Source organism: Populus nigra, chromosome 8 (genome assembly GCF_951802175.1).
Source record: "Populus nigra chromosome 8, ddPopNigr1.1, whole genome shotgun sequence".
NCBI classification, from domain to species: Eukaryota; Viridiplantae; Streptophyta; class Magnoliopsida; order Malpighiales; family Salicaceae; genus Populus; species Populus nigra.
The window spans coordinates 8,210,728-8,237,316 of NC_084859.1; the positions used below are offsets into that span (position 1 = coordinate 8,210,728).

Consider the following 26,589-nt stretch of genomic DNA (forward strand, 5'->3'; position numbering starts at 1 on the left):
TTCCCTCACTCTACCTTAGACATAACGGTAGCACTCTGGATTGGTGTTCGCTTGGACTGGAAAAGGAAAAAGGAAAAGGAAAGGGAAAGGGAAAAGGAAAAGGAAAAGTAGCCATAATCAACGGTCCTAATTGGAATATTAATTATTTGGAAAAAGTGTTCCCTCCAAATAGATTACAACTAAGTTTGATTCTGAAAGCACAAGCACAGCTGCATAAAGTCATTCTTTACAGTGTTTCCTAGGTGGAATTTTCTTTGCTATGTTTCCCAGGATGTTTGTTTAGACCAATTTATTCAAAAAAAAAAAAAAGAAGATCGCAGAGGAAACTAAGTGTTGACGTGTTGAATCAACTCAAACGGTTTGCATGGATGATTACAAAAGGTTTTTGTTTTTGGTTTTAAATCTTAGAGTTAATATTTTTTTTATTTCATATTAATATTTTTTTGTGTTTTTAGATTATTTTGATGCGCTGATGTTAAAAATAATTTTTTAAAAATAAAAAAAATATTATTTTAATACATTTCTGAGTGAAAATCAGTTTATAAAATAACCATAATTACACTTTCAAATAAAAAACATTGAATTAACTCAAATGATGTGCATTAATGATTAAAAAAGTTTTTTTTTTGGTTTTAAATCTTAGAGTTAATATATTTTTTAAAAAATTATTAAATTATTCTAAATGTACGAAATCAATATAGAAGATGCATATTTAAAATCAGATATTTTTTTTAAAAAAACTCAGTGTTATTTTATAGTCAATGGAAAAACATTTTAGCCTTAATAAAATCACTATAGTTGTTATGGCAAAAATAGAATATATACTAAAAAACTCTTCTTATATTTTTTTTTGGAACATAGAGTATATATATTAAAGGTTTCAAATTCCACAATAAAAAAACAAAATATTTTTCTAATATTTATATAGTGAACTTTTAAAAAATATTAATAACCAACTAAAAAAATATATAAAAGAAAAATCACAATTGAAAAGAAAACAAAAACAAGTCTCGTCTGTGTTCGTCAGGACCATGGATTGACCGGGTTTTACAAGGTTGTTGCACCGACTAGTCTTTTAATAAACCCAAACCGGTTAAACTACTGTATCAACCGGGTTTTGAATTGACTTGTCAGGCTGGTCTAGATTTAATAACACTGAATAGAAGTCTAAAAAATATGACAGTATTAAATATGTAAATAGAAAATAATGAGAGCATGCCAGGAAAGTTATTTACCTATTCTTTCCAAATTTTGATGGTTTTGAGTACATTTGGATCGGGTCCTTTCATATTTTTAAAAGAATATTTTATATCATTAAACTCAAATTCAAATAGTTATGATTTATTGTATGATAAAAATAGAAACAATTTAACTCCTCGTTACATAAATAAAATTCAATGAGTTGAGTATCTTACTTTTTTAAAATTGAATTCGCATATTTTATGTTCAACTGCATTTAATTTTTTTTTAAAATGTAGTGTGTGTATATATATTAGTGCGCAAGTAAAATCATGATATAAAATGTAATTTTCAAGCTCCAACTAGAAAGTGAAAATCATGAGCAAACCTTATGAGTTTTTTTTTTTTGGTAATTATCCCTACTTTAAATAAATCTTTTATAATTTTTTAAACTTGGATAATGATAATTTTTTCTTAATTAAATTCTTCAAATAATAACCTGATATCAATAAATTAAACTTACGAGTGAAATTTAGTTTTTATTTCAATTAAGATTTTTATTTTTTTAATTATTTCTTTTTTATCCTTTTATATAATTGAATTTTTTTTTAATTTTATTTTTCAATATTTGATTAGTTGGAAATTGAATTTGAAAAGTTAATACAAGTTGACATTGTTTTTTTTGGACTTTTTTTTGGTTTCATCACTTGACATTGATTTTTTTCTTCAAACTGGACATTGTGATTTTTTTTGTTATTTTTTTATCGGGTTATTTTAATTTCATGATCTAGACTGCGAGTTGGTGGGTTAATAGGATTGTCTTGAGCCTTTTTATGGGGTCACTTTTTTTTAAAAGATAATCTTAATATATTTTCAGTTATGTCCTTCAAAATCTGGTTCTCTTTGAAATTAATCTTCACAGTTTTTCTATTTTGGCTTTTTTTAGGTTATTCCATTAGCATGATTCGGGTTATGGGGTTTGGTTGTTTTATCTAATTTTGATTTATTTTTCAGGTATTTTATGTTTGTTTTGTTTTATTTACTTTTTCTAGTTTCCTCATTCTATATTTACTTTGTTGGAAAATAAACTTTGTGATTTGTTTTTATTTAATTTATATTAGGATATTCTGTCTTTATTACTTGGATTATATATTTGTCATTTTAGATTGGATCGACTCATATCAATTTGTTTTTATCTTTTTAAACTAATTTGATAAGAATTGAGCTATATTATTTTTTTTTCTTTTGAAAAGTTTTTATTTTTTCATGTTATTGTAATTATATTTTTTAAGTTAGTTTATTCGATATTATTATCTATTTTTTTATTTTCTAATTAAAATAAAACGAGTTTATTTGATTCAATTAGATCTATAATTGAAGTCATAATTTTTTTATTTAAAATGCATTTATGATATTTAAATATTATTTTTTATATAAAAAAATAATGCAGCCTATAGCATGGCACGAATATATTTATCTAAAATTTAAAATTCAAAACATACATGAAAGATGATAACCTCGTAAGAAAAGAAAGAAAGAAAATCTGACACGAAAAACTCAAAACGCATTTATGAATGAAAAACTCAAATAGTCAATTTAGAAATCAATTTTAACTTTTCTCGTAAAAGGAAAAAAAAAAACAAAAAACTCCTGGGATCCATTCGATGTCTATGTCACAACCGCCGGTGAATGTGAAAAAACGGATTCACCCACCAAGCCATGTTCTTCCTTCCTTGTCTATTTCTCTTGTTCCGTTGACCCCTGCCCCTAACCAGCTTACTACCTACGCACTTACCACCAAATCACACCTTTCACTTCCTTCTCTAAGATTGATCGTATATCTTACTGAAACGACACCACCTCCCTCTCCTCCTCCGGTTACCAAAACCCGATCACTCTGCTTTTAATTCGATTCCAACAAATAATGGGATGTAATCAGTCGAAGATCGAGAATGAAGAAGCAATATCGAGATGCAAAGAGAGAAAACTGTTCATGAAAGAAGCTGTCTCCGCCCGCAACGCCTTCGCCGCCGCCCATTCTTCCTACTCTATTTCCTTAAAGAACACTGGTGCCGCCCTCAACGATTTTGCCCAAGCCGAAATCCCCCCTCATCTCTCCTCCTCCTCCTCCGAACCCATCCTCATCCAACATTCCTCCCCCTCCTCATCCCCCGCCCCTCCTTTTCCGCCTATTTCCGACGTCCCCCCTCCCCCCCCCCCTGACCACGTGGATTTCCAGCCTTTGCAGCGAGCTGTGAGCATGCCGGAGATGAAGATTCAGAAACCGGAGCTGAAGCCGCTTGAGGAGCCCATAATTGAAGTGGATGAGACGGAATCTGAAGCTCATGATAGTGAGAGATTAGTGAGAAAGAGAAGTACTAGTAGTAGTAGTAGAGCAACTTCTGTGCAAGAAAATCACCATCAACAGCAACACCACCACCAAGATGCCACCTGGGATTATTTCTTCCCCTCCGTGGATAGCATTCCGGGACCGAGTTTGGCAGAACCAACCGAAATGGAGGAAGATGTGAGGGTGAATAAGGAACAAGTGCAGAGGAAAGTGTTTCAGGAGAGGGTGGAGCCACCACCGATGGTGGTGGAGGAGAAGGCGGTGGAAGTTCCGGTTCCGGCTCCGGAGAAGAAGGCGAGTAGGAAGGTGGAAGGAGGGAGGAGGGGTGTGAAAGGGATGAACTTGATGAAGATATTCGAGGATCTTGATGATCATTTTTTGAAGGCATCTGAGAGTGCCCATGAGGTTTCTAAGATGTTGGAGGCAACGCGATTGCATTATCACTCAAATTTTGCTGACAATAGAGGTAAATGGACTCTGTTTCTTTCTTTTCTTTTACTGTTCATTCACTATTTCAGAGTTTTGATTGTTTTTCATTTGTTGAATTGTTTTTTGTGATGAAATTACATATCACAACATCTGCAGTGATGATTTTACAAAAAAATGTTTTTGTAGTAGGATAGTTTGTTTACCAATGGGATGATTCCATTATGTCATGATATTTTAAAGAATAATGTTATGTATCTTATAGGACATATTGATCACTCTGCAAGAGTGATGCGTGTAATTACATGGAATCGCTCATTTAGAGGTGTTCCTAATCTTGATGATGGGAAGGATGATTTCGACAGAGAAGAGCATGAAACTCATGCAACCGTGCTGGATAAAATGCTGGCTTGGGAAAAGAAGCTTTATGATGAAGTGAAGGTATGATGCAATGTTTATATTCATTTCATTTTACATGAAGCAGCTTTTTGTGTGTTTTGGATTTTTGCAGAGGTTCTTGCCATCTTTTGTTTAACCTGTTGAATTGGCCAATGATATATGCTACTTCCTTCTGGTATATGTCTTTTGTAGCTTACAAGATGAATATAAACATCTAGGTGGTAGATACAAAATCAAGGGTTAGAAGGATATGTATTTCATTCATGTCATAATTTTCTAGAGGTGAGATTAAAGGTTTGTTTTGCCCTACTGTGCTTATACATTTATGGTATAAATCAAACCGAATCTAAACAAACTTTGTGGGTTCTGATATACTTTTCCAGGCATGATTAGAGGGCCAAACCACCCCTATTGAACCCCTCTCTTGAAGACACACCCATTGGTATCAAGGTTGAACTTTTTGTGGCCGGAATGTGGCCGACCCAAGCGTTTCTCTCTCCTCTGCCTTTTCCACCAACTTTCTCTCTCCTCCCTCAGCTTTAATTTCAAAATGACAGAAAAATGAAGTCTAGTCTTGAATTATAAAAAATGAAAACTTCAAGGATCGAATTGAATTTTTTGGGCAAAAACACTATAGCAACCCTGTTTTTTAAGTGGTGTTATAGTGAAATAAACAATAACTTTGAACAGTAAAAACCCCATGTCTTTTAGTATATAGTGTAATGTTTAGCCCAATAAAAAAATATTAAAATGACTTGTTATTGTGCATGCATAGCCTTATTGAAGCAGAACTACCCTCATATGGAGCTCAGCTAATCTCAATAAAGCAGTGAAATTGTTGGTTGTTTGGTTGACTATGTTATTTTTGCTGAGTTAAATCACAAAGCTTCTGCTTTACAATATGCAGTACTTTTTAATTGTCATCAATGATGAAGTTGATGGTAGCGCAGGGTTTTTTTTTAACCTTATCCATAAAATTAAATGATTTGCTATCTACAATTTCTCAAAATTTCTATCAACAAGCAGTTTTTGCTTTAGTTCTAAAACTATAAGGAGTTGGTTATTTTTCTGGTTTTGTGGTGGAAGACTGCAGAATGATAGTTCATTTTCTGCTTCTCTTGAGACTTGAAACTATATGTTGATCTACAGCTGATTTTGTTTTTTCTCTTCCTTTTGTAGAGTACCAATCTGCAGCAACTTCATACCATGTTGTAGATCTAGGGGCCCAACAAAGTTATTTGTGAACAACAATTAATTAGTGATATCGTCATTTTCCTATATCATATGTTTGGCATTTTAATCTGCCAACTTGTTTTGATCCCATTCATGCCAACTGGAATAAGTGTGCTGATGGGTTAAATTTTATCTCCACATGAAACCGCAGTTACTTGCTGTGAGTTGAAAACTTGTTGTCAGCATTAATTAAAACTTAAATGCATTAGTTTGCTAGATATAAGATTTTCCCTGTGGGCTTTGACTAAGCTTGTTGGTTTCCATTGTTTTTATTTTTGTTGTTGGTTCTTTCATGGTTTATGAGATGAATCTGACATGAAGTTTGGTTGCTGCTGGATAGGCAGGTGAATTGATGAAGTACGAGTATCAAAGGAAGGTTAATTCATTGAATAAGCAGAAGAAAAGAGGTACAAACACTGAATCAATAGAGAAATTAAAAGCAGCTGTAAGCCATCTGCATACAAGATACATTGTAGACATGCAATCAATGGATTCAACAGTTTCAGAGATAAACCGTTTACGTGATGAACAATTATATCCAAAACTTGTTCAGCTTGTTGATGGGTAAGTTGCTTTTTGGAAAAAGAAAAATTAATCTATATGGTTAAGGCTGCGCAGTATCTTGTTTGTTGAAGTAGAAATTCTTATGAGACAGTATTCTGATGCATACATACTTCAGATTTTATGTCCTCAATTATTGTTCTAATTGCTCTTTGAATAATCAGTGCTAATTAAAGACATATGAATGATAATAATTTAAACCTTATGAATAATGTTACGAGGCAAATCAAAATGTCAGGGGTTCCATGGAATTGTATGATTAAGAATGTTTTGGTTCTTACACTTCTAAGTTGGCTAAGGATGAGGTATGCTGAAAACTCGCTTATAAAATTTTAGGTGATTGTTACCATCATAGAGCTTAGCAACATCTTTGCCACTGTGCTTGGAAGGGCTAAGACTAGATTTGTGTACCATGATGGAAAAATATTATGCACTCTCCCTCTCCTCTCTCTCTCTGTAAGATACAGTGAAGGTTGTAGGGTGTGCAAATATTAACAAAAGAAGTAGCAGAAAAGAGCACAAAAGATGTGAAGTTGCAGTAAAGTTGCAAGTATGAGCGTGAAGGTTGTAGGAAATTGCTGTAATTAGTAACAGAGTTGCTGGAAAGTGTAGGATGGATAGAGCAGGTGACCATACATATGATCTCCTAAATGTTATGTCAACATAGATGTGCGTGGCTTGGATGGCTTTTCCTGCAATCAAACATATTTTGAAAAAGATGAGAATTTTGTAGCAAAGGGTGACTATTAATAGAAAGCAGTTACAAATAGTGGTTGTAGAAAAGTTTGTATCAAATACCACAGAAGAGTATGAGATATTACTAGGTGCATCAGTCTTGCACATAACAGAGACAGTATTTAAAATGTCATTATCCACCTAAGTATGAGCTGCAAGTATGAGTAAATGTTATCATTCACATAAATGTCCTTGCTTTTAATATCTTTTGGACCAATCCACCATTAGAACCTATGAGAGAGATGCTGGTATTATTGAAAGAAAGTTATTTTTGAAAAAAAAGTGAAAGAAAAGACCGGTGTTGCAAAGTAGTTGAATTAAAATTTCAGAGGATAGAAGAGAAGTCAGAAAGAGGGAGTATTTGGCAAAATTGTAGCATGACCTACACCTTTAAAATACTGTCTGACCAAAAATCGCAAAAGGTGAATCAATATCTTTTCCATCATGTGAATTTGCTAATTTAGATGGTTTTAGGCTCACTAATGCTGTTGAAGGCTTTTTAGAGAAATGTGGTGAAGGTTGCAGAATGTTGGAAATCACCTAAATTGCTGTAGGAAATTGCAGTTTAGTTCTTAAAGAAGTTTCAGAGAAGAGGAGGGAGGTTGTAGGAAAGTTGCACAAAAATTGTAGGCAAGAGCATAGACAAAAAACTTTAATGGAAAGTTGTTGATTGGCAAAAACTTGAAATGTGGTGATGCAGAACCTGGGATAAACAAAAATAACACAAACCCAAGTGTATCAGTTCACTAGAAAATCAGTTGATTCGATAGTCAAAGCAAATCATAACATAGCTTGGATGTGTAGCTATGTGGCCATTCATAAGCACCAAAAGCTAATAGATATAAGACCAAATCCTTCACGAATAGGCAGGCAAATTTGGAAAATCTACCAAGTAGGAAATATAACTCAATTTTTTTTTTATATAAATTCTGCTTTACCTATAAACAGTAAAATGATAATATTCCCAAGAAATTTCAAAAAATCTAGTATAATTATACAAAAAAAATCATATTAATAAAAAAAAAATCAAAAAATCAAATACCAATTCTCAATGCAGTTTTTCTTCAGTCCCCATCATATAGAGATTGTCAAAATACTGCAAAAAATAGAAGCTATAACCTCTATTATTTCATTCTCTAACAAAATTATATTATTATAAGTTTATATCTATATTTTACCTCATGAATGTTCCTGGTTAAATGAATTAGCACTTGTCATGAAAAAAGGTACACAAAAAGTGTAGACAGCACTGTAGGGAAGGGTAGCGATTGTTAAAATAAAGGGAAATTTACCCTGACTATCCTATACTTTAGTCGTTTTAACACTTACCCTCCTTGTTTTCACAAATTACTATTTACATCCTTGGTGAGCATAAGATAGACTAAATTATAGGATGGTTTAGGATGTAAACTGTTATACGTACTGCAAAGTTTAAGATGTAAACTGTAATTTTTGAAAACATGGAGGGTAAGTGTAAAAACAACTAAACTATAGGATGTCAGGGTAAATTTCCCTAAAATAAATAGCAAAGGGAAGAGGTAAGAAACTATTGTGACAGGCTGAAGGTTGGATGAAAGGGTGAACTCTAGAATGTTTTTCATCTTAGATTACCCCCAACAATCGACAGGCTGAAGGTTGGATGAAAGGGTGAACTCTAGAATGTTTTTCATCTTAGATTACCCCCAACAATCGTTGCATGTTCTCTGAATGGATGTGATTGATTTAGATGGTTCAAGATTACAAAGGTTGCAAAATATGTCAACTCAAACTCACTGCTCCTCTCTTTTGTTAACTTTTCCCTTTTTTGGAGCTGTGCCTTTTATAAAATGAAATTCAAGTTGATCTTCACTCACCTTCTTTTATCATATTGAAATTGATTTCATATGTGCATTCTTTCCTCATTCTGGCCATTTTTATGTTGGCATTATCTAATCCATGTGTGCTTCCTTGTTCTGGGTACACTCACTCACTACTTGAAGTTTGGAATGTCTCATATGGTGTTTTGTCCCTTCCACCTGTAAATGCTTTTGGATGGTTACCTGGCATGGTACGACAACCTGCATTTCTTTGATTGTGTATCCTTCCCATTGTCACCTCATGTGCCAGGCTTGCCTGCTGTTGTCTTTGTCAAAGGCATTGCTTGAAGCTCTAAGAACCATGAAGGAATATTTGTGCTGTAGAATTGTTCCTTCAATTTGATAGGCGTGCCTGATGTTTGAACATTTGATGCACTGAACTTTAGCTTGGTTGTCATATTATTCTATTCAACTGTACAGCAAACTGAGATCCCCCTCTCCCTTGGTGCTCTCTGTGATATTACTGGCAATAGTTTAACTTCTACTGAGTTTTGCATTTCTGCAGATTTCTGTTTCCCTTGTTTCCATGTTTGCATCATTTAATAGTGTTTGTAGGCATGAAACATTGAGTTGCATGCTTTTAACTTTTGTTTCTTAAAAAAAAACTATAGAAAAAGAAAAAGGCAGTTTTAGCTTTGAATCCTGGATAATATTTTCTGCAATTTCCATGCTAAATTCGTACTTTGTTCAACCACAAATTAACTCTCGTATGGGTTTCAGGATGGCCACAATGTGGAAAACCATGCTAGCTCACCACGAGGACCAGTCTAAGATTGTAAATGCCCTGAGATTTTTGGACATTTCACCATCCTCCAAGGAAACTAGTGAGCACCACCATGATCGTACCTTTCAGCTATTGGTTGTTGTGCAAGAGTGGCAGTCACAGTTTTGTAAACTTATAGATAATCAGAGAGCGTACATAAAGGCCCTGAACAGTTGGCTAAAGCTGAACCTCATTCCTATAGAGAGCAACTTGAAGGAAAAAGTTTCTTCTCCACCAAGAGTTCGGAATCCTCCCATCCAGCCCCTTCTTATTGCTTGGCATGATTTTTTGGACAAACTTCCTGATGAGGTTGCAAGAACTGCTATAAATAATTTTGCTGCTGTAATTCATACAATCCTGCAGCATCAAGAAGAAGAGATGAAGTTGAAAGAGAAATGTGAGGAAACAAGAAAAGAACTTTCCCAGAAGACGAGGAAATATGAAGACTGGTGGCGCAAGTATATGCAGCAGAGAACACCTGATGAATTGGATCCTGAAAGGACAGAAGACAATTCTCATAATGAAGCTATTGCAGAGAGACAGTCTGTTGTGGATGCAGTGAAGAACCGCTTGAAGGAGGAGGAAGAAGCCTATCGGAAGCAGTGCCTTCAGGTGAGGGAGAAATCTATGGCAAGCCTTAAAACTCGCTTGCCTGAGCTCTTCAGGGCCATGTCTGAGGTTGCTCATGCATGTTCAGAAATGTACAAGAACTTGAGGTCCATATCACATGCACATCGCGGTAATGCAAACTAGTGTGTTTATAATATAGGATTTAATGCTTTTGTACACTTTCTTGTATACCTTGCAAATGAATACTCAAAGAAAATACAGTATCTATATATTGCTTGTATTACTTGTTGTATAATCAATAGTTGTACTGGAATTTTGCATTGAACAAGCCCCGAAAATCATGAATGCATTCATAAATTTGTTGAGTTTCAACTTGAGTTGTTATTACTTAATAGTTGCTTACTGTTACGAACATGGATGGCATGCGTTTATGATGTTGAATATTTATCTTACAGTAGGCCCAAGAAATTCTGCTAGCCAGCATGGCATGATAATGGGAGAAGTCTAGTTGACTCGTAAGCAAAACATCATAACCTAGAGTCAGATTATCTGTGTACTAGCTATTGCAAAAGTTATATCTGATGGAATAATGCAACTTGTTCCTTGGATTGGGAATGTTCATTTAAGTACAAACTGTCTTGGTATCTATGAGTTTTCCCTTTTCTGCTGCCATTCCTTGCCCACATTTCAAAACTAGAAAGATGAAGTTCCATACCTATAATGCCTTGAAACAGCTCAAGTTGAATTTTATAAACAAATAATATATCCTTCCTTACAACTTGAAGAGCTTATGTACAAATACTGAAACAGAAAGTTGTGAACAATCAAGAATTTTTTTCAAATCCCTTCCGGGCTTGCAGTAATTGCTTATATAGGACTCTTTGATGAGTGATGTTAACCAGAGCAACAGAATAGATTTCTTGTCCTACTTTCGGTTTCATCATTCAGATTCACCCCAGTAGACTTTGAAGGGTAAGCCTTTGCCAATCTCTTAGCTGCAAATGGTAGAAAATAGAATGAACCTTCTGAGAATCTTAAATCAACGTTTTGAAAACAAGCACAAAGGAAGGTAGATGCAAAATGCAGATGTCCCGTAATAAGTAGTTTACATCCCTGCTGTGTTGAGGTGTGATTATTGATGGAGGAAAATCAACTAAGTCATGTCAGATATGAAGATAATTAACTGCCTTCATTTTGCCAGTTTAATGGGATCATAGCTCTCTCTTGCGATAAACAAATATAATTACCTATTTCATAGAAAAGCTCGTTAATATTTTGTGCAGTTTTTGCAGATGTTTCCATGAAGAACATCCCATTCTCTTGAGAGAATTGCTCACCGTCCTGTAATTATAATAGAGAAAGAAAAATAGAAGAAATAATGAATGTATGAATTTTCTCATGTACAAATCAACTTGAAGTCTTTAGATCAGAAATGGATGTTGATGCCTTATCGTATCAACATAAAATAGAGTTCTATACTATGCAACCTGTAACTATTATTTAGGTGATGCCGTAAACAGAAGTTTTTTCTGCAGATACCTCATTCTGCACCTCTCTCTTCGAGTCCAAATCCAATTTATTTGCTACTAATGCCATAACCATCTTAGGATTTCCTGGAAATAGTAATATGCGGGAAAAAGTTGTAAATCATGGATAAAATATAGCAAAATGATCACCCTACAAGCAACCGTGCTTATGAACCTTTGATATGCTGCATAGAGATCACAATGTATCGGTACAGGATACAAGCAGAAACAAAAATGAGGTTCAGGTTTTATTTGAAACAGAGCCTCAATGAGCCAATGAAAGGGAAGAAACATAGTTTTCTGTGTGCACTTAAACATACTTTGCTGAAGGCTTTAAACTGATAGCCTTACCTTGTCTTTGCAGCTCTTGAACCCACCTTTTGGCCCTAACAAATGTATCCTGAAGCAAAACATCAACGCATATCAATAGTGTTACTGAAAGTGAGTATCAAACAAATCAAAGTAGTATTAAAACAGGAGTCTATGGAGTTTGAATATTCCTAGTGATTGTATTTAGAATTGGCGGAAGATGTTAAAACTTGGGGTTGACGTGGGATTATGTTGAACGTACTATTAGGAAAGGCAAGCTCATATTTTTGTGGTGGCACATATAGCACCCGCATGGAGCTTTAATTAAAGAATATGGACATGGAATTTTAAATGGAACTGGTCTCCCTTCAAATGCCAAGGTATCTGGCGTGTTCAAAATGATAGTTGGATTTGGCCTCATTAAGGTCAGATGCTGCTGTGATTAGTATTCAAGGTTCTATTTATGGAACTATCTACCTCGAGGCATGGTATTGAAGACTGTATTACTTGGAAAGGCTCTTCTGATGGGGTAATTTCATGTAAAGGTGCATGGAAGAAATAAGGGCAGCATTGCTGCTTGGCATGAACTCATTTTTGGACAAGTACATTTTCCTAGATGCAGCTTTATTGCCTGACTTTCTATTCTAAACAGGCTATCAATAAAAGCCAGGCAGGAACAATGGGGAAGAAGCATCGATGCCATGTATACTCTATACAAGCAAGCTTCAGTAGACAGAAATAACTTATTTCTCCTACAGCATTACAAAAGGATCTTGGCAGTGTAATTTGCAGAAAAGTAGTGTTCAAAAGCTAGTGGGAGATTGGCAAACAGAATTGGCTTGGGCTATTTCTTCTCTGCAGAAAAAAATGTGTCAATTTAGTTTTGCCTAGATATTTTGGTGCTCCTACATTTACTATGTTTGGAAGGAGAGAAACAGAAGAGTTCATGGGGGAGAAGGAAGCTGAGACTTGTGCTATTGTGAATGATATTCTTAGATTAGTCCAGTTGAGACTTTATAAGACTAAGCTTCTGCAACAAGTTCTTAATCCCAAATACTCTTTGTATGTAAACTGTACAAACTTGTAGCAGATTCTGCTTAGATGATTTTGATTAATGAAAGTTTCTTTAATCAGAAAACAATTTTTTTTTTTTTTTCAAATTCAATGCGGTAGTGGAGCTATTGAGGCTCAACAGCACCACCCTCAGCAAGGCAAAATGACAATAATTATTACTACAAGAAGCAAATTACCAAGTACAAACCCCAAGAGTTTAAGAGATGCTTACCATGCTGGAAATATCATACACAATAACAGCTGCTGCTGCACCGCGATAGTACATAGGAGCCAAGCTGTGGTATCTTTCTTGCCCTGCTGTATCCCAAATATCAAACTTCACAGTTGCTTCAGTTAATGATAATATCTGTGTAAAAAAAGCCGCTCCTATTGTTGGTTCCTGAACATAGATAGAGAGGCACAATATCCCATCAACTAAGAGCAAACACAAAATCAAGTGGCAATCTGAAAAAAGATCATGTTGAAGAAAACATCAGACGAACGTTTAAAGAATTAATTACCTGGTGATCGAAGAACTGGCCCTTTACAAACCTTAATACCAAACTGGTTTTCCCAGTTCCCATATCCCCCAGAAGCACCTAAAAAAAATCAAGCTAGTAAATATTGTACTATCACCGAGATCAGTAGAGAGAAAGGGTCAATCAGGAGAATCATTAAGAAGTGAATCGGTTATCAAATTGAGAAGATAAAAGGGTCATAAGACATTTTTTAGGTTATACCGACCAGCTTAGCTTGAATGATCTTGTTGCCAGGTCTTGCCATTGGACATACGTACGCTTAATGTGATCAATCTCTAAAACCCAAGACCAGATTTCACCTTCTATCTTACTAATTCTAGCTAGCCTAGAGATGGTAATATGCAGTCCAAAAGAAAAAAAGAAGCAGCAACAACTGTCTGATTTATCAATGAACTCTTAAGACATACAACAACAAGAATGGTAGGTTTGTTCGAAAACAGTCTACATGTTTAGCTTTGACTGGTAGTTGTTCCATTTACTATTTCCCCCCCTCTCTCCTTTGCCGGGCACAACATTATTAGGCGCAGCCCAGACTAGCCCATTGCAGAAGCACGATGTCTTGCAGAGTCGTAGCCATGAGCCATGAGACTAGTTTAATTTGCTGTACTTGTTATTTGGAAATGAATTCCATTAATTTACGCCATATATTTTAAGGAAAGATACCTATCATATATTATATTTATATATAAAATTAAAGGAGGTCGGTGCATGCATAATAAAATTACTATTTTATTCCAAAACAATTATAATGTTAGGTAATTTCATAAGTCATTATATTAATCTCATATTTTAATGATACAGTTAAATTACTTAATTGTTTTTTAAAGTTCTTTTTATTTAATTATTTTAAGAGGGTATTCTTGATTTTTTATGTTTTTTAAATGTTATAATTACTAAATTAACTTCAAAATCAAAATTTCTAAGATTAATTTTATCTTTCAATTTAAAATTTTATAATATTTAAAATTAGACCTTTAATATTTTGATTTTAAATTTTAACTTTTAATCCTTTTATTAATTTTTTTTAATTTCATCATTGGATCCATAATTTTGATATATATATTTTTTATTTCTTCAAGTTTGGTCTTCATTCTCTTGATTTTTATCTTTAATTTTGATTCCTATATTAATTTGGTGTTTCTTTTTTATTTTTCCATTTAATTTAAAATTTTAGGTTATGCTTTTATTTTCTGGGAATCAATTCGGGGCAAATACCGATCAAGTGTCAAATGGATTTACCTGAATTAACCAAAATTAAATAATTTTTTATTTTATAAAAAAGTAAGGATAATATTATTTTAAAAAATGTATATAAAAAAATAATTAATAGTTTTTAACTCTATCTTGACTAGGTAGACCAGAAGCATGATGTCTCGTAGAGTCGGTCGTAGCCATGAGACTAGTTTAATTTGCTGTACTTGTTAATTGGAAATGAATTCCATTAATTTACGCCATATATTTTAAGGAAAGATACCTATCATATATTATATTTATATATAAAATTAAAGGAGATCGGTGCAGCATTTTGCATTTATTATATTTATATATAAAACTAAAGGAGGTCGGTGCAGCATTTTACATTTTAAATATGAGATTACTATAATTTCACAAGTCATTATAGTAATCTCATATTTTAACAATACAGTTGAATTATTTAATTGTCTTTGAAAGTTCTTTTATTTAATTATTTTAAGGGCTATTCTCAGTTTTTTATATTTTTAAATGGTGGAGTTACTAAATTAACCCTAAAATCAAATTTTCTAAAATTTGCATTAAGGAGTGTTTTTGTCATTTTCTATAGGTTTTTATACTATTAGTAAGTTAGGTTAGCAATGATTCAATCTTAAAAAGCACAGAGTTGCCCCACATGCTACGCATATACTAAAAAATATTAAATAAACAGGTTGTTAATACATACACAGCATGTGGGGCAACTCTGTGCTTTTTAAGAGGCGCGTGGGCCGCTATTCGGTTAAAGAACACCAAGTTTTACCGTGGTGTTTGAAGCTACACCACACTCTCTTCTATATGAGGCATCCCATGTGGTGTTTTGAAGGATGGTTTGGCTTTGACCGCCACTTCATTTTCTTTTCCTTTTCTCTTACTCCTTCCCATTGAATTCTATGTTGACTACTAAAAAAATCAACCTTGTTCTTATGACATTTCATATAAAACTCTCAATGTTTTGATTTTTAAATTTAATTCTTAACTTTTTTTTTATCAAATCTTAATTTTTTTTCAATTTCATCTTTGGATCCATAATCTTGAATTTTTTATTTCTTCAAGTTTGGTCCTCAATCTCTTGATTTTTATTTTTAATTTGGATTTTTTTTGTGATTTTGTTTTTTAATTTTACCCTTCAATTAAGATTTTGATGATATTTAAAGTTATGCCCTCAATGTTTTGGGTTCAAATTTTGATTCTTAACCCATTTATCAATTTGATTTTTACAATTTCATTCTTGAATCCATAATCTTGGTTTTTAACTTTTCCAAACTTAATCCTTATTCTCTTGATTTTTATTTTTTATTTTAGATTTTTTTGTTAATTTTATTTTTCTTTTTAATTTTACCATTCAATTTAAATTTTTATGATATTTAAGGCTAGACCTTTAATGTTTTGATTTTAAATTTTGACTCTTAACTCTTTTATCAAAAATATGTTTTTCAATTTCATCATTGGATCCATAATTTTGATTTTTTTTTATTTCTTCAAGTTTAGTCATCATTCTCTTGATTTTTATCTTTAATTTTGATTCTTTTGTTAGTTTGATGTTTCTTTTTTATTTTTCCATTTGATTTAACATTTTAGGTTGTCTTCTCATTTTTCATGAATCAATCGAGGGCAAGTACCTGTCACGTGTTATGTGGATTGACCCGAGTTAACTCAAGTCAAATAATTTTTTTTTACTTTATAAAAAAGTGAGGATGTCATTATTTTGAAAAAAATAAAGGAAAATAATTAATGATTTTTTACTCGGTCTTGACTGGGTTTGCCTCGGGTAGACCAGGTCACGAGTTAACTCGTGTTTTGATAGTAATTCCCCCTAAATTTCTTTTGAAACCTGACTCGCCTTAAGCCCTAGGTCACGAGTCAATCCATTATTTTTCCGTTTATTGATTTATTCCATTTACATGATATTTCTTGCGAGTTTTGGTGACCTTACATGGATTCGTTTGTGCTTTGTTTTTTTAGACTTCTTTTAACTGAATTCTTTTTTCCTGATTTCATCCTTATATGTTTGGATTCTTGGGGATTGGACATTGTAATTTTTTCCAATTGTTTTTTATAGTGTCAAGTCATGAATTTTTTCTCTTCTTTAAAATACATTAATAGTGCTTGAGTATCACTTTTTTACATTATAAAAAATTCATCCCGGTTCCTAGCAACGTGCGGGTTACCTATCTAGTACAAAATTTACTACACATCACTCATAACATGATGACTCAATATTTTTTTTTTCTTTTTAGACTAAGGGATATATATTTTTTTATGCTTAGAGAGTAGGTATATTCTTATATCACTTTTCATGTATTTGAATACAATCTACCCCATATAAAAAGCAATTTATCTATATCAAAATTAGAAAGTCTAAGAAACATAATAAAAAAATGAACTACTGAGCAAAAAAAATTAAAACAAAGGAAAATGTTCTTAATAGTTGAGCATTTTGGTAGATTGTGTTATACACACACACACAAAACACATGCACACTTTTAGGCACTATTTAGAAGTGTGGTTGGACCACACTTTATCAAATTCTTGATTTTATTTTTTGAAAAAGCTTTAAATTAATATTTTTTAGTGTTTTTTTAATCATTTTGATGTGCTAATATTAAAAATAATAAAAAATATAATTTTGATGTATTTTCAAGTGAAAAGCACTTTGAAAAGTAACATTTAGCACATTTCTAACCAAGTTAGTGTATTTCAACAAAAACATAATAGTAAAATTTCAAAAAATCCCTTCTATAAACAATAAAAGTTTCTTTAATTTTTTTTCCAAAAATTCTCTCATCATGCACAAGAAATCCTACCATCTCTAAGAATAATCTCTTTAGGGTTGGTTCTATTTCCCTTTCTAGGGCTTTTCATTTCACTCCTTTTTTTTAATATTATTTCTCTTATTGCTATTTATCCCTTTTTTAGGATTTTTCATTTCACAGGTCAACTCTTTTTATGAGAGGAAATATTGTGGATTAAAAAAATGTTCCCTTTTTTTTCTATCCTTTTTTTTCCCGTCACTTAATTATTATTTTTTCTTTGTTTGTTCCTTATTTATTAAACTAATTTGGGATTGAACTTGATTATTTATTTTGTTTTGCTTGGCATTGACTATTCGAGGTGTTAAGAAAGAAAAATGACTCTCGAATGAAGCTTGATTTGTAATAAATAAAATTAAATTATAACAATTACAACAGTGGAAACTAAGCTTAAACAATGAACAAGTATCGAGCCTCTTTTCTAACAAACATCAAGGACTAAACTGAATTGCATGGTTAGGGGAGAGATTTAACCTTTTTTAGCCCATTGGTCTTTTTTTTTTCTTCAATTTAACCTTTTTACATTCAGTTTTTTCAAAATTGGACTTGACGATTTATTTTGGATGCCTAATTATGTAGATCACACAATATCAAGAAAAAAAAATTCCAACATATATTTGATGCTCGGTTTTGCAAAATAAAATATATTTTTATTGATATAAAATAACTAAGACTTGGCGGATCATATTTGAAAAAACAAAAAGCCATTCCAAGGATTGAAAAAATGGATGAACACAACTTGACTCCATAACACCGTTTGCTTGCGTTAGAATCGTCATGACATGATCTTTCTAGTGGTGGGGCATATGTTCACGATGAAGCGATGATGAGGCTCTGATGTCATTTTCTTTCTTTTCCTTCTTTTTTCTCCTTCCTCCCCTCGAAAATTATGCCAGGATGCCAAAGTTGAAAGGTGTCATGTTATTTTATTTTTGTATCAAATTTGATCATTTTTCTTTTGATTGATGTTTGTTTTGTTCCGAATCCTTTTTTAAATTGATTTTTTTTTTCAATTTTATCCCTTAATATTTTATTTTATTTAATTTTAGTATGAAATTTAATTCTCATTCTTTTAATTACTATTTGTTTTGTTTTGGATCAATTTCTTATTTTTTTCAATTTTGACCCTTAATATTTGGTTTTATTTTATTTTTATGTCAAATTTGATCCTCATTCTTTTGATTGCTATTTGTTTCTTTATATTATTTTTTATTGATTTTATTTTTTAATTTCATCCCTCAACATTTGTTTAATTGAGAATTTAACTTCGGGAGTTTTTTAGATTTTTCTTCTATGGAGTAATTTTGGCTTTGTGACCCAAGTCATGAGTTTGAAAGATTAGCTCAAGTTAACTTTGAGTTTTTAGTTTTTTCTTAATTTATTTCTTTTAATTTTTCATTAAATATTAGGTTGATTAAAGATTGGATTTCGTGGGTGTTTCAATTTCCTCTTTATAAGATTATCCTGATCTCATTAGAAACATATTTTTTTTAAAATGAAAAATACATCGGGGGTTAGATCCAATTTTTATTTTTTGAATGTAAAAAAAAATTATTCAAGAACTACTAACATGTTTATCAATATAAAGTTTTTTTAATCATTATCAAGATCTTATGTATACTAGACATATTTTTTAAATATTAACTTGGTAACATATTGGATGATATTTATTTTTTTAAATATTGACACATCAACATATTGAATCGATCTAGGTCAACCAATCAAACCGGTGACTCATGTCAATCGATTATGTTGATGTCTCATTGTTAACAAAATAATGTCGTGTTAACCAATAAACTTGCAGTCGGACTCATGAGACTGTGATAACCTCATAAAAAGCAAATTAAAATAAATCGTGAAGTTTAATTTTCAATCAACCCAATATTGAAAGATAGATTGAAAAAATAAAATAATTTTTAAAAAAGGATAACAAAAAGTTAGAAGAAACAAAGCCCATGCCTAACAAGCCAAGTTTATGTGTATGGGCCTGATTTGTGTTCTTTATTAAACTGGGCAAATGATGCATTGTTTACAACCTAAATTCAAACCACCATAGAAGGGGCCAAAAAACCACGAAGGTGATTTTAGAGCTAATAAATCTATTTTAAATATTTTTGTTAAAAAACACATATAAAAGCACCTAATAAAACTTTTAAAAAACCCATTTATGGTTTCAAAAGAACCCCACAATCAGTAAAAAGCCCAAAATGAACTCGAACTAAAAAACCTTCCCAAACCTAGATCTACCTTTTCAGGTAAGATAAAGGTAAAAAAAAAAAAAAACCTATGTGAAACTCCCCAATTGAATATAATATTTTGACATCAAAATTAAATTTTTTAGTGGCTGGAATCGGCCAACCAAAACTTTCTCTCTTTTATCATGTTTTTCTGCCACCCTTTCTCCCTAGCTTAAAGACTGAAATGAAATGGAAATGAAGTACTGGACTAAAACATAAAAATGTGATTAAACATGGATTAAAAATGAAAACAATTGAAAAAGAAACTTCGGTCTTGAAAAAGCTCTAATACAATATTTAAAAAAATAGAAATTTGTTGAGTGTCAATTTTGGTCCCTAAACTTATAATTATGTTTAATCAAGGAAATGAAAGTTAATTTCGTAAAATTAAGCATTGACTTAACACTAGAACCTGATTTCAACATCGTTAGGAACCCTCAAGAAGTCAAGAAAAGGTAAAATCAATCCAATGAGACCAAATCTCCAAGGATCATATAAAAAAAAAGAATAAAAAAAACCAAAATGCATAAAAAAAAACGAGGGAAAATACCGCTCCAATCTATAGTGTTTTAAGTATGGGTAATCAATGTTTTCCCCATACCTCTTAGTTTTTTTCCTCCTTAATTAGCACTATACTTTCTCTTTCTTTCTTTTAAAGGTTAATCCTTTTATTAGTAATTTATTCAAAATCATAATAACTAGTAATTTTGCAAGCATCTTCCATCTTTTTCATTATATTCATGAAATGATTTATCATTATCTCATGGGAACTTTATTCTTGATCATGCCGTCATTATTAAACCTAAGATTTAGTTGCAATTCCAATGGGTATTTGATAAAAAAAATACTTTTTTCTCATTCTTTTTCTTCTTTTTATTTTACGCTATCTTAAGTCAAGGTTAGGCTTAATTGGGTCATCTTGGTCACTTGGGTTTTGATAGATCTCGACTAACATCTTATCTAGTCCAATAGCAAACCTATCTTGGTCTACATCCTATATCATTAGGTTTTTAGATAAACCTATCAAGTCAGGTCAGGTTTAACTATTATAAAACAAAGTACACATGATGTTGAGTCTAATAACAATATTGTGGTAGTTTATAACAAATATCTTAATGACAATAAAGCTCTCAAGTCTTGCATAGCTAGTGGGCGGTGGTGGAATGTGATATGGCTGAGGACAATGTGCTATTTTCATCCTATTAACATAAAATTACTTATTATTGAAATTGTGATAAGACGATAACTACCTCTATCAAATAAGAAGTGTGGAATCTAGATCTCAAACCTTTAAAAAAGGTTATATGTCCTAAAAAGCACCACTATATAGAAAAAGATAGGAGTTTTAAGGAGAAAGGAACTTAAAGGAATTTAAAGTGTAAGAAAATTAAGAAAGTTGTAAAGAAAGTAATAAAAGAAAGAAAGCAAGAAAACCTTTGTTGAAAAAATATGTTGGAATTGAATACGTGGTCTGGTCATCATTTACAATAATTTCTAGCCTGATTTATACTATTACAAAGTTTGAATTCTACTTATATACATGGCCTAGTCTTTATTTACAAGACAATTCCGAATCAACTTTGTCTACAACAAGGAAGCTATAAGTAATGCAACTAAGAATCTTATGGAGAGTTCGATCCTAGCTCAGGATGAACGCTGTGGCATGCTTAACACATGCAAGTCGGACGGGAAGAATTCTAATTCTATACAAATATTGGTATTAGATAAAAAGGTTTATTAGCTTCTAATACAATTTACACTCCTCTTCTATTGATATACACGTGAATCCTAGGATAATTTTATGATTAATTCTTTTATTAAGGGTGCTTGCTCTAAGTATGACTTTATCTCTTAATTATGTACATGTTTAAACTCTATTGGTAGATTGCTTTCTTTTTAGATGTAATGACTTTTTATCACTTGGTCGAATACTCCTTCAACTCTCCTAGTCGATCAATAACTTTTCTACCTCAAATGATTCTTCTAATTCATGATCAATTTCAGTTCCATTTCTTTGTTTTATGGTGAACAATCACTATTCTTTATGATTGACACACACATATTTATTTTAGGTGTAAACAATGCCTTCTATATTTCATTTTTCTCAAATTAAGAAATATTAACCCTTTCATACTTATACTGAAATTGATCGATCAAATTAACCAAGTAAGATATGAAAAATGATGTTTTTCACCTATAACATGTTATATGTCAAACGTTTCAATTTAATTTTTAAAAACTACACATGCTTTAACTTTTAGAGTCGATGTTTACGTTTCTTATATTAGTCCTAATTTATCATTTATATATATAAAAAATCCTTAAACTCCCTTAACAATTTTTTTTATATAAATATCTAATCTATGAAACATACTTAATCTTTCTTATTTCTAAGATTAAAGTGGCAACTTCAAATGCTACTCTAAAATCAGCTTTCATAATCTACTACTATTATTTTGTAGATCAACTTCCTTATGTTGAATGATCTACCATTAGTGTTGCGTATAACATGAAATGAGAACATCTTAGTCCATTCTAAAAAAGAATACCTCAAGATGAAGAAGGTTTTTATTTCATTCTTGATATTGAAATAGAAAGAATTTCTTTTGAAGACAACCGTGTTAATTTAAATATCTGAAAGAAAAATATCTCACTATAAATGAAGTTTCCTCTTATAAATTACATCATGTGGATCGACATAATAAAATATTATTTTGGCACATAATAGAGGCACTAAAATATTTTTGACATGATTCAACTGTTAAAAGTCATCAAAACCTAACATAAAGCTTATAATGACCATATCTTTGTTTCAATCTAAATCCAACAATGCTTTCATATTTATATGTAGGTTAAAAACCTTTTTTTTTTATGATTTGACCATAACAGGTGGCCTCTACCCAAATAGTGAAGAATTTTGTGCAATTTTTGAAATTGATGTCAGTTTTTTCAAGGGCTCAGTAGAAGGTGCCCTAAAATTTACAAGATGAATAAAAAAAAGGAAAAAAAGACATAAACCCTTTCTCCTTTAGAGAACATGTACCTTTCATTTTATACTGGGTAGGCAAGTACTTAATTTGTTCTAAAAAATCCCCACCAAATCCTAGTTGAAAATAACAATAACTTTAATGAAGGGTAGGGTTATAGATTTAAGTCTATTTGTTTTAGGTCATTTCTACAAGGACTTCGTGAATACCCAACTAATTATGTCTATAAACCCTTTACAATAACACTACCATAAAATTAATAAATACAAACGAAAATACTGACATAATATTTCTGTAAGTAAATTTTCGACGGATTTTATCGACAGAAATATTCCCTCAGTATATACCGAGGGAATTATAGTGGGAAAAAAATAATTAAAACTAAGTAAAAAAAACAATGATGTGTTATTTATACCAGAATAAAGTCCGTTGGTAAAATCCGTCAGTAAAATCATTGGTAAATTGTTAACATTGTTCACCATATCAATTACAAAGGGAATTACTAACGGAAAATTCCGTCAGTATTTTCCATAGAGCTCTGAAACTGTTCACTTTTCAATTGCACTATTAATTATCGTTCTTCACAGACAAAATCACCAACGGGTTGAAAAGTCGTCGATGTTATTTGGTGGTTTTCTGAAAATTTTCGATTAAATTAAAATTTTAAATTAAATATTACAGATGGAATCATCGACAGATTGAAAAATCATCGGTGATATATGACGGTTTCTAAATTTTTTTGATTAAATTAAAAATTTAAAGTAAATATTATAGATGGAATCACCGAGGTAATGATTAAAAATATTAATATTTAATTATCCGTCGGTAAAACAGTCGGTAAAATGCCCCAATAAAAAGCTTAGAATCCCTGATTTCACAACAGATGAGGCTCTTTTGTTCTTCTTCTTCTTCTCCATTTATATAAAAAAATTTCAATATCCATTTCTTTCTCTTCTCTTTTCTCCTCAACTCTTTCTCTTCTCCTTCATGCTCTGGTATGTCTTCTTCTTCTTTTTTCTTTTTTCTTCTCAGTTTTTTTTTTAATTATTATACTTTATGAATTTATTTTTTCTCTCTCTTCTTGGCTTCACTTATAACTACATTAAAGTAAGATTTTTTTTCTTTTTTTTTTGTTTTTTTTCACTATATTTGTTATTTTATTTTATTTTTAATTGTTTTTGTTCTTAATAATTGTATGAATGTTGTTGTAGGATTTTTGTTTTTCATATGAGATCAATTTTTAGTTGATTTATTTATAGGATTTTTAAATTTTTAGCAGTCACAACTTTATTTTTTTCATATGAATTTTTTTAGTTAAATTTATTTTTTTCATGTTATTTATTTGTTGCAAATTTGTTTGAGTAGATTTTCTTCTTCTTCTTTTTCCAAGCATTTTGAGTATTATATAGTGTTGATTTATATTAATTTAATTATTTTATAGTTTTTTAAAATAGATTTTTTAAAAAATATTTTTAAATAATTACCAATGGAATTACATATGGTATGTTTTCGAGAAAATATTGACAAAATAAAGCGGGTAATTTTTTTTGCACGCCTTTCTATTAGTAAATCCCTCTATAGTAATATTTTTTTTATTACCAATAGATTTACTGACAAACAAAAAATTACTGATGAAAAATTCACTAACACAACATTTCCGTCGGTGATTTCGTTGGTAAATTAATTACCAACGGAATGATAGTATAAATACTGATGAAAAATGTTGTTGATAAATATAAAAATTGTGGTAGTGTAAAAGGAAACATCTACAGGTACTCTGGTGGGTTCATGCATAGGTAACTATTTTTTTTTCCTAGGTTAAGTAATGTAAAAACAAACCTCAACCCCAATTCTTTATATTTTTTTAATTGGAAGAAGCTTGCTAACATCCTTATTTCTTGAGAACTTTTTAAAATAATATATAGATATTTTTCTAAATTTCACTAATAAGAACAATATAACAATACCTTAGTTGATATTAACTAGGGCAAAGCCTCAATGGATACTACCACTACACAAATAAAAGTCAAATGAAGTAAAGCTTGAAAACACTATAATTTGGAAAACAATCCTTATATTTAGAGATCTACATTTTAGAATAGTAATAAACCATATCCCAATGGACAATTTCTCTTTTTATGAGCCTTATAACCCTTACATAGTGAATATATAATTAGGATTCCTCCAATGCATACCCTTCCCCATATTGTATGGTGTGAGCAAAAATAGTCCAAACTTACTAATTTTTTATAGTTTGGACAAAGCAAAGAAAGTCATTGAGGAATCAGAATACCACCTTAATAATTATCAAATAATAGATTTCTCACTCAATATGGATTATGAATTGGTGTTTTTTTTATGTGATTAGCAAAATCATAAAACTTTTATATAATGCTTCTGTAAAAGACATAATAAAAACATTCTTTGCTGACTAACCATTTAAAAAAGAGAGCAAGAGACATGTTTTTGAATGTTCTGGTAAGAAAACTTATTTCAAACTAATTTTGTTATAATTGTTATTTGTATATTTTTCCACAACACTTTATTATGTAGTCTCATAATCATGATTAATTATTAAACAACCGCCAATCCTATTAACTTTAAAATCCTCTACCATTTAACGAAAAAGAAGAAGAAAGTGAAGCATTAATGCAAGTTAAGAACCAATTCTAAAGCAAGTCCTTCTAATCACTTTGTTTCATATTTTTCGTATCTTTTTCAAACACTATGCCATCTACTATTGCTTCTAAAAACTAGGAAGTTTTATTCACTAAAGTTGCTAAAGTTCTTCCCTTGTATGCTTCTAAAGTCTCACTAGCTCTAACTACTTTTACTTAGTAAAATGATCTTGCTAAAGTTTCAAAGAAAACTCCTTATATTTTAAAGTACTATTATGAGCTTTCCGTAGTGATAGAGCTTTTCAAAGTACCTCGTCTTCAAGTTTAGGATACGCGTAGACCTTTAAAATCTTTTATAGAGAAGTGCGAGTAGTATTAGGAAACATGGATACTTCTATAAAAAAAGAAAAACTAAAAATCTTAAAGCACCAATATAGTCATCCTATATATGATGAAAATTACACCTTCTAATAATAAGTGGATGATGCCCTGATTTTTCTTTCTTAGCATGAGGTGAATGAAGAGGGTGATAATATAAAGAATAATAAAGAACAAGATTCACACTAGTCATTGATCCTTTTCTTGTTGATCCAGTAACTGATACTTTTAGGGAGTTTCTAAGAGCCAATGCTCTCTCTCCTTTATAGCATTGGAAAAATACCACACTAATACTTATATATATATATATATATATATATATATATATATATATATATATATAATAAAAAAAGGTCATAATTTTAGATCAACCATTTATAATGAATTTCTTCTTTATACCAGAGAACATTTTATGTCTTACTCTCTTAAATCTCTACTCTTCCACCAATGGACATGTCTTCTAAGACCTAGCTTGAGAAAAATGACTAACTGAGAGAGTCCTTTATAGCCAAAATCAAGGAGGTTATAACTATTCTTACCTTTAAAGATATATTTTTTAGAAATAAAACCTATATTGATCGTAGAAGTATCTCTTTAAGAACATCATTTCTATAACATCCTATAATTTCAACATGTAAAACCCCATATCTATCCCATAGGCTAACCAAAACCATTGTATATTTTTTTTTTATATTGTGAGCTACATATGTTATATCCAAATTTCTATTGAAATTTTGACAATACCATAATCATGGTCCAATCATCCTAGACCTTTTCTTAAACTCATTCACACTCATATAATTTAAAAACAACACTTCCATAATGTA

General features: G+C 31.2%; 2 protein-coding genes across 2 annotated transcripts; one reads left to right on the forward strand and one right to left on the reverse strand.

Annotated features, from left to right (window-relative positions):
* Positions 1 to 2,812: 2,812 nt before the first annotated feature.
* LOC133701610 (protein ALTERED PHOSPHATE STARVATION RESPONSE 1) lies at positions 2,813 to 10,444 on the forward strand. Its single transcript, XM_062125583.1, has 4 exons — positions 2,813 to 3,995; positions 4,221 to 4,396; positions 5,928 to 6,151; positions 9,460 to 10,444. Exons 1-4 carry the CDS (start codon positions 3,104 to 3,106, stop codon positions 10,253 to 10,255), a joined length of 2,088 nt encoding a protein of 695 aa, XP_061981567.1. The 5' UTR covers positions 2,813 to 3,103; the 3' UTR covers positions 10,256 to 10,444.
* A 349-nt stretch (positions 10,445 to 10,793) lies between these two features.
* LOC133701611 (ras-related protein RHN1-like) lies at positions 10,794 to 14,089 on the reverse strand. Its single transcript, XM_062125584.1, has 7 exons — positions 13,705 to 14,089; positions 13,482 to 13,559; positions 13,193 to 13,360; positions 11,950 to 11,998; positions 11,612 to 11,685; positions 11,320 to 11,413; positions 10,794 to 11,067 (listed from the first exon to the last, which is right to left on the reverse strand). Exons 1-7 carry the CDS (start codon positions 13,741 to 13,743, stop codon positions 10,967 to 10,969), a joined length of 603 nt encoding a protein of 200 aa, XP_061981568.1. The 5' UTR covers positions 13,744 to 14,089; the 3' UTR covers positions 10,794 to 10,966.
* Positions 14,090 to 26,589: the final 12,500 nt, after the last annotated feature.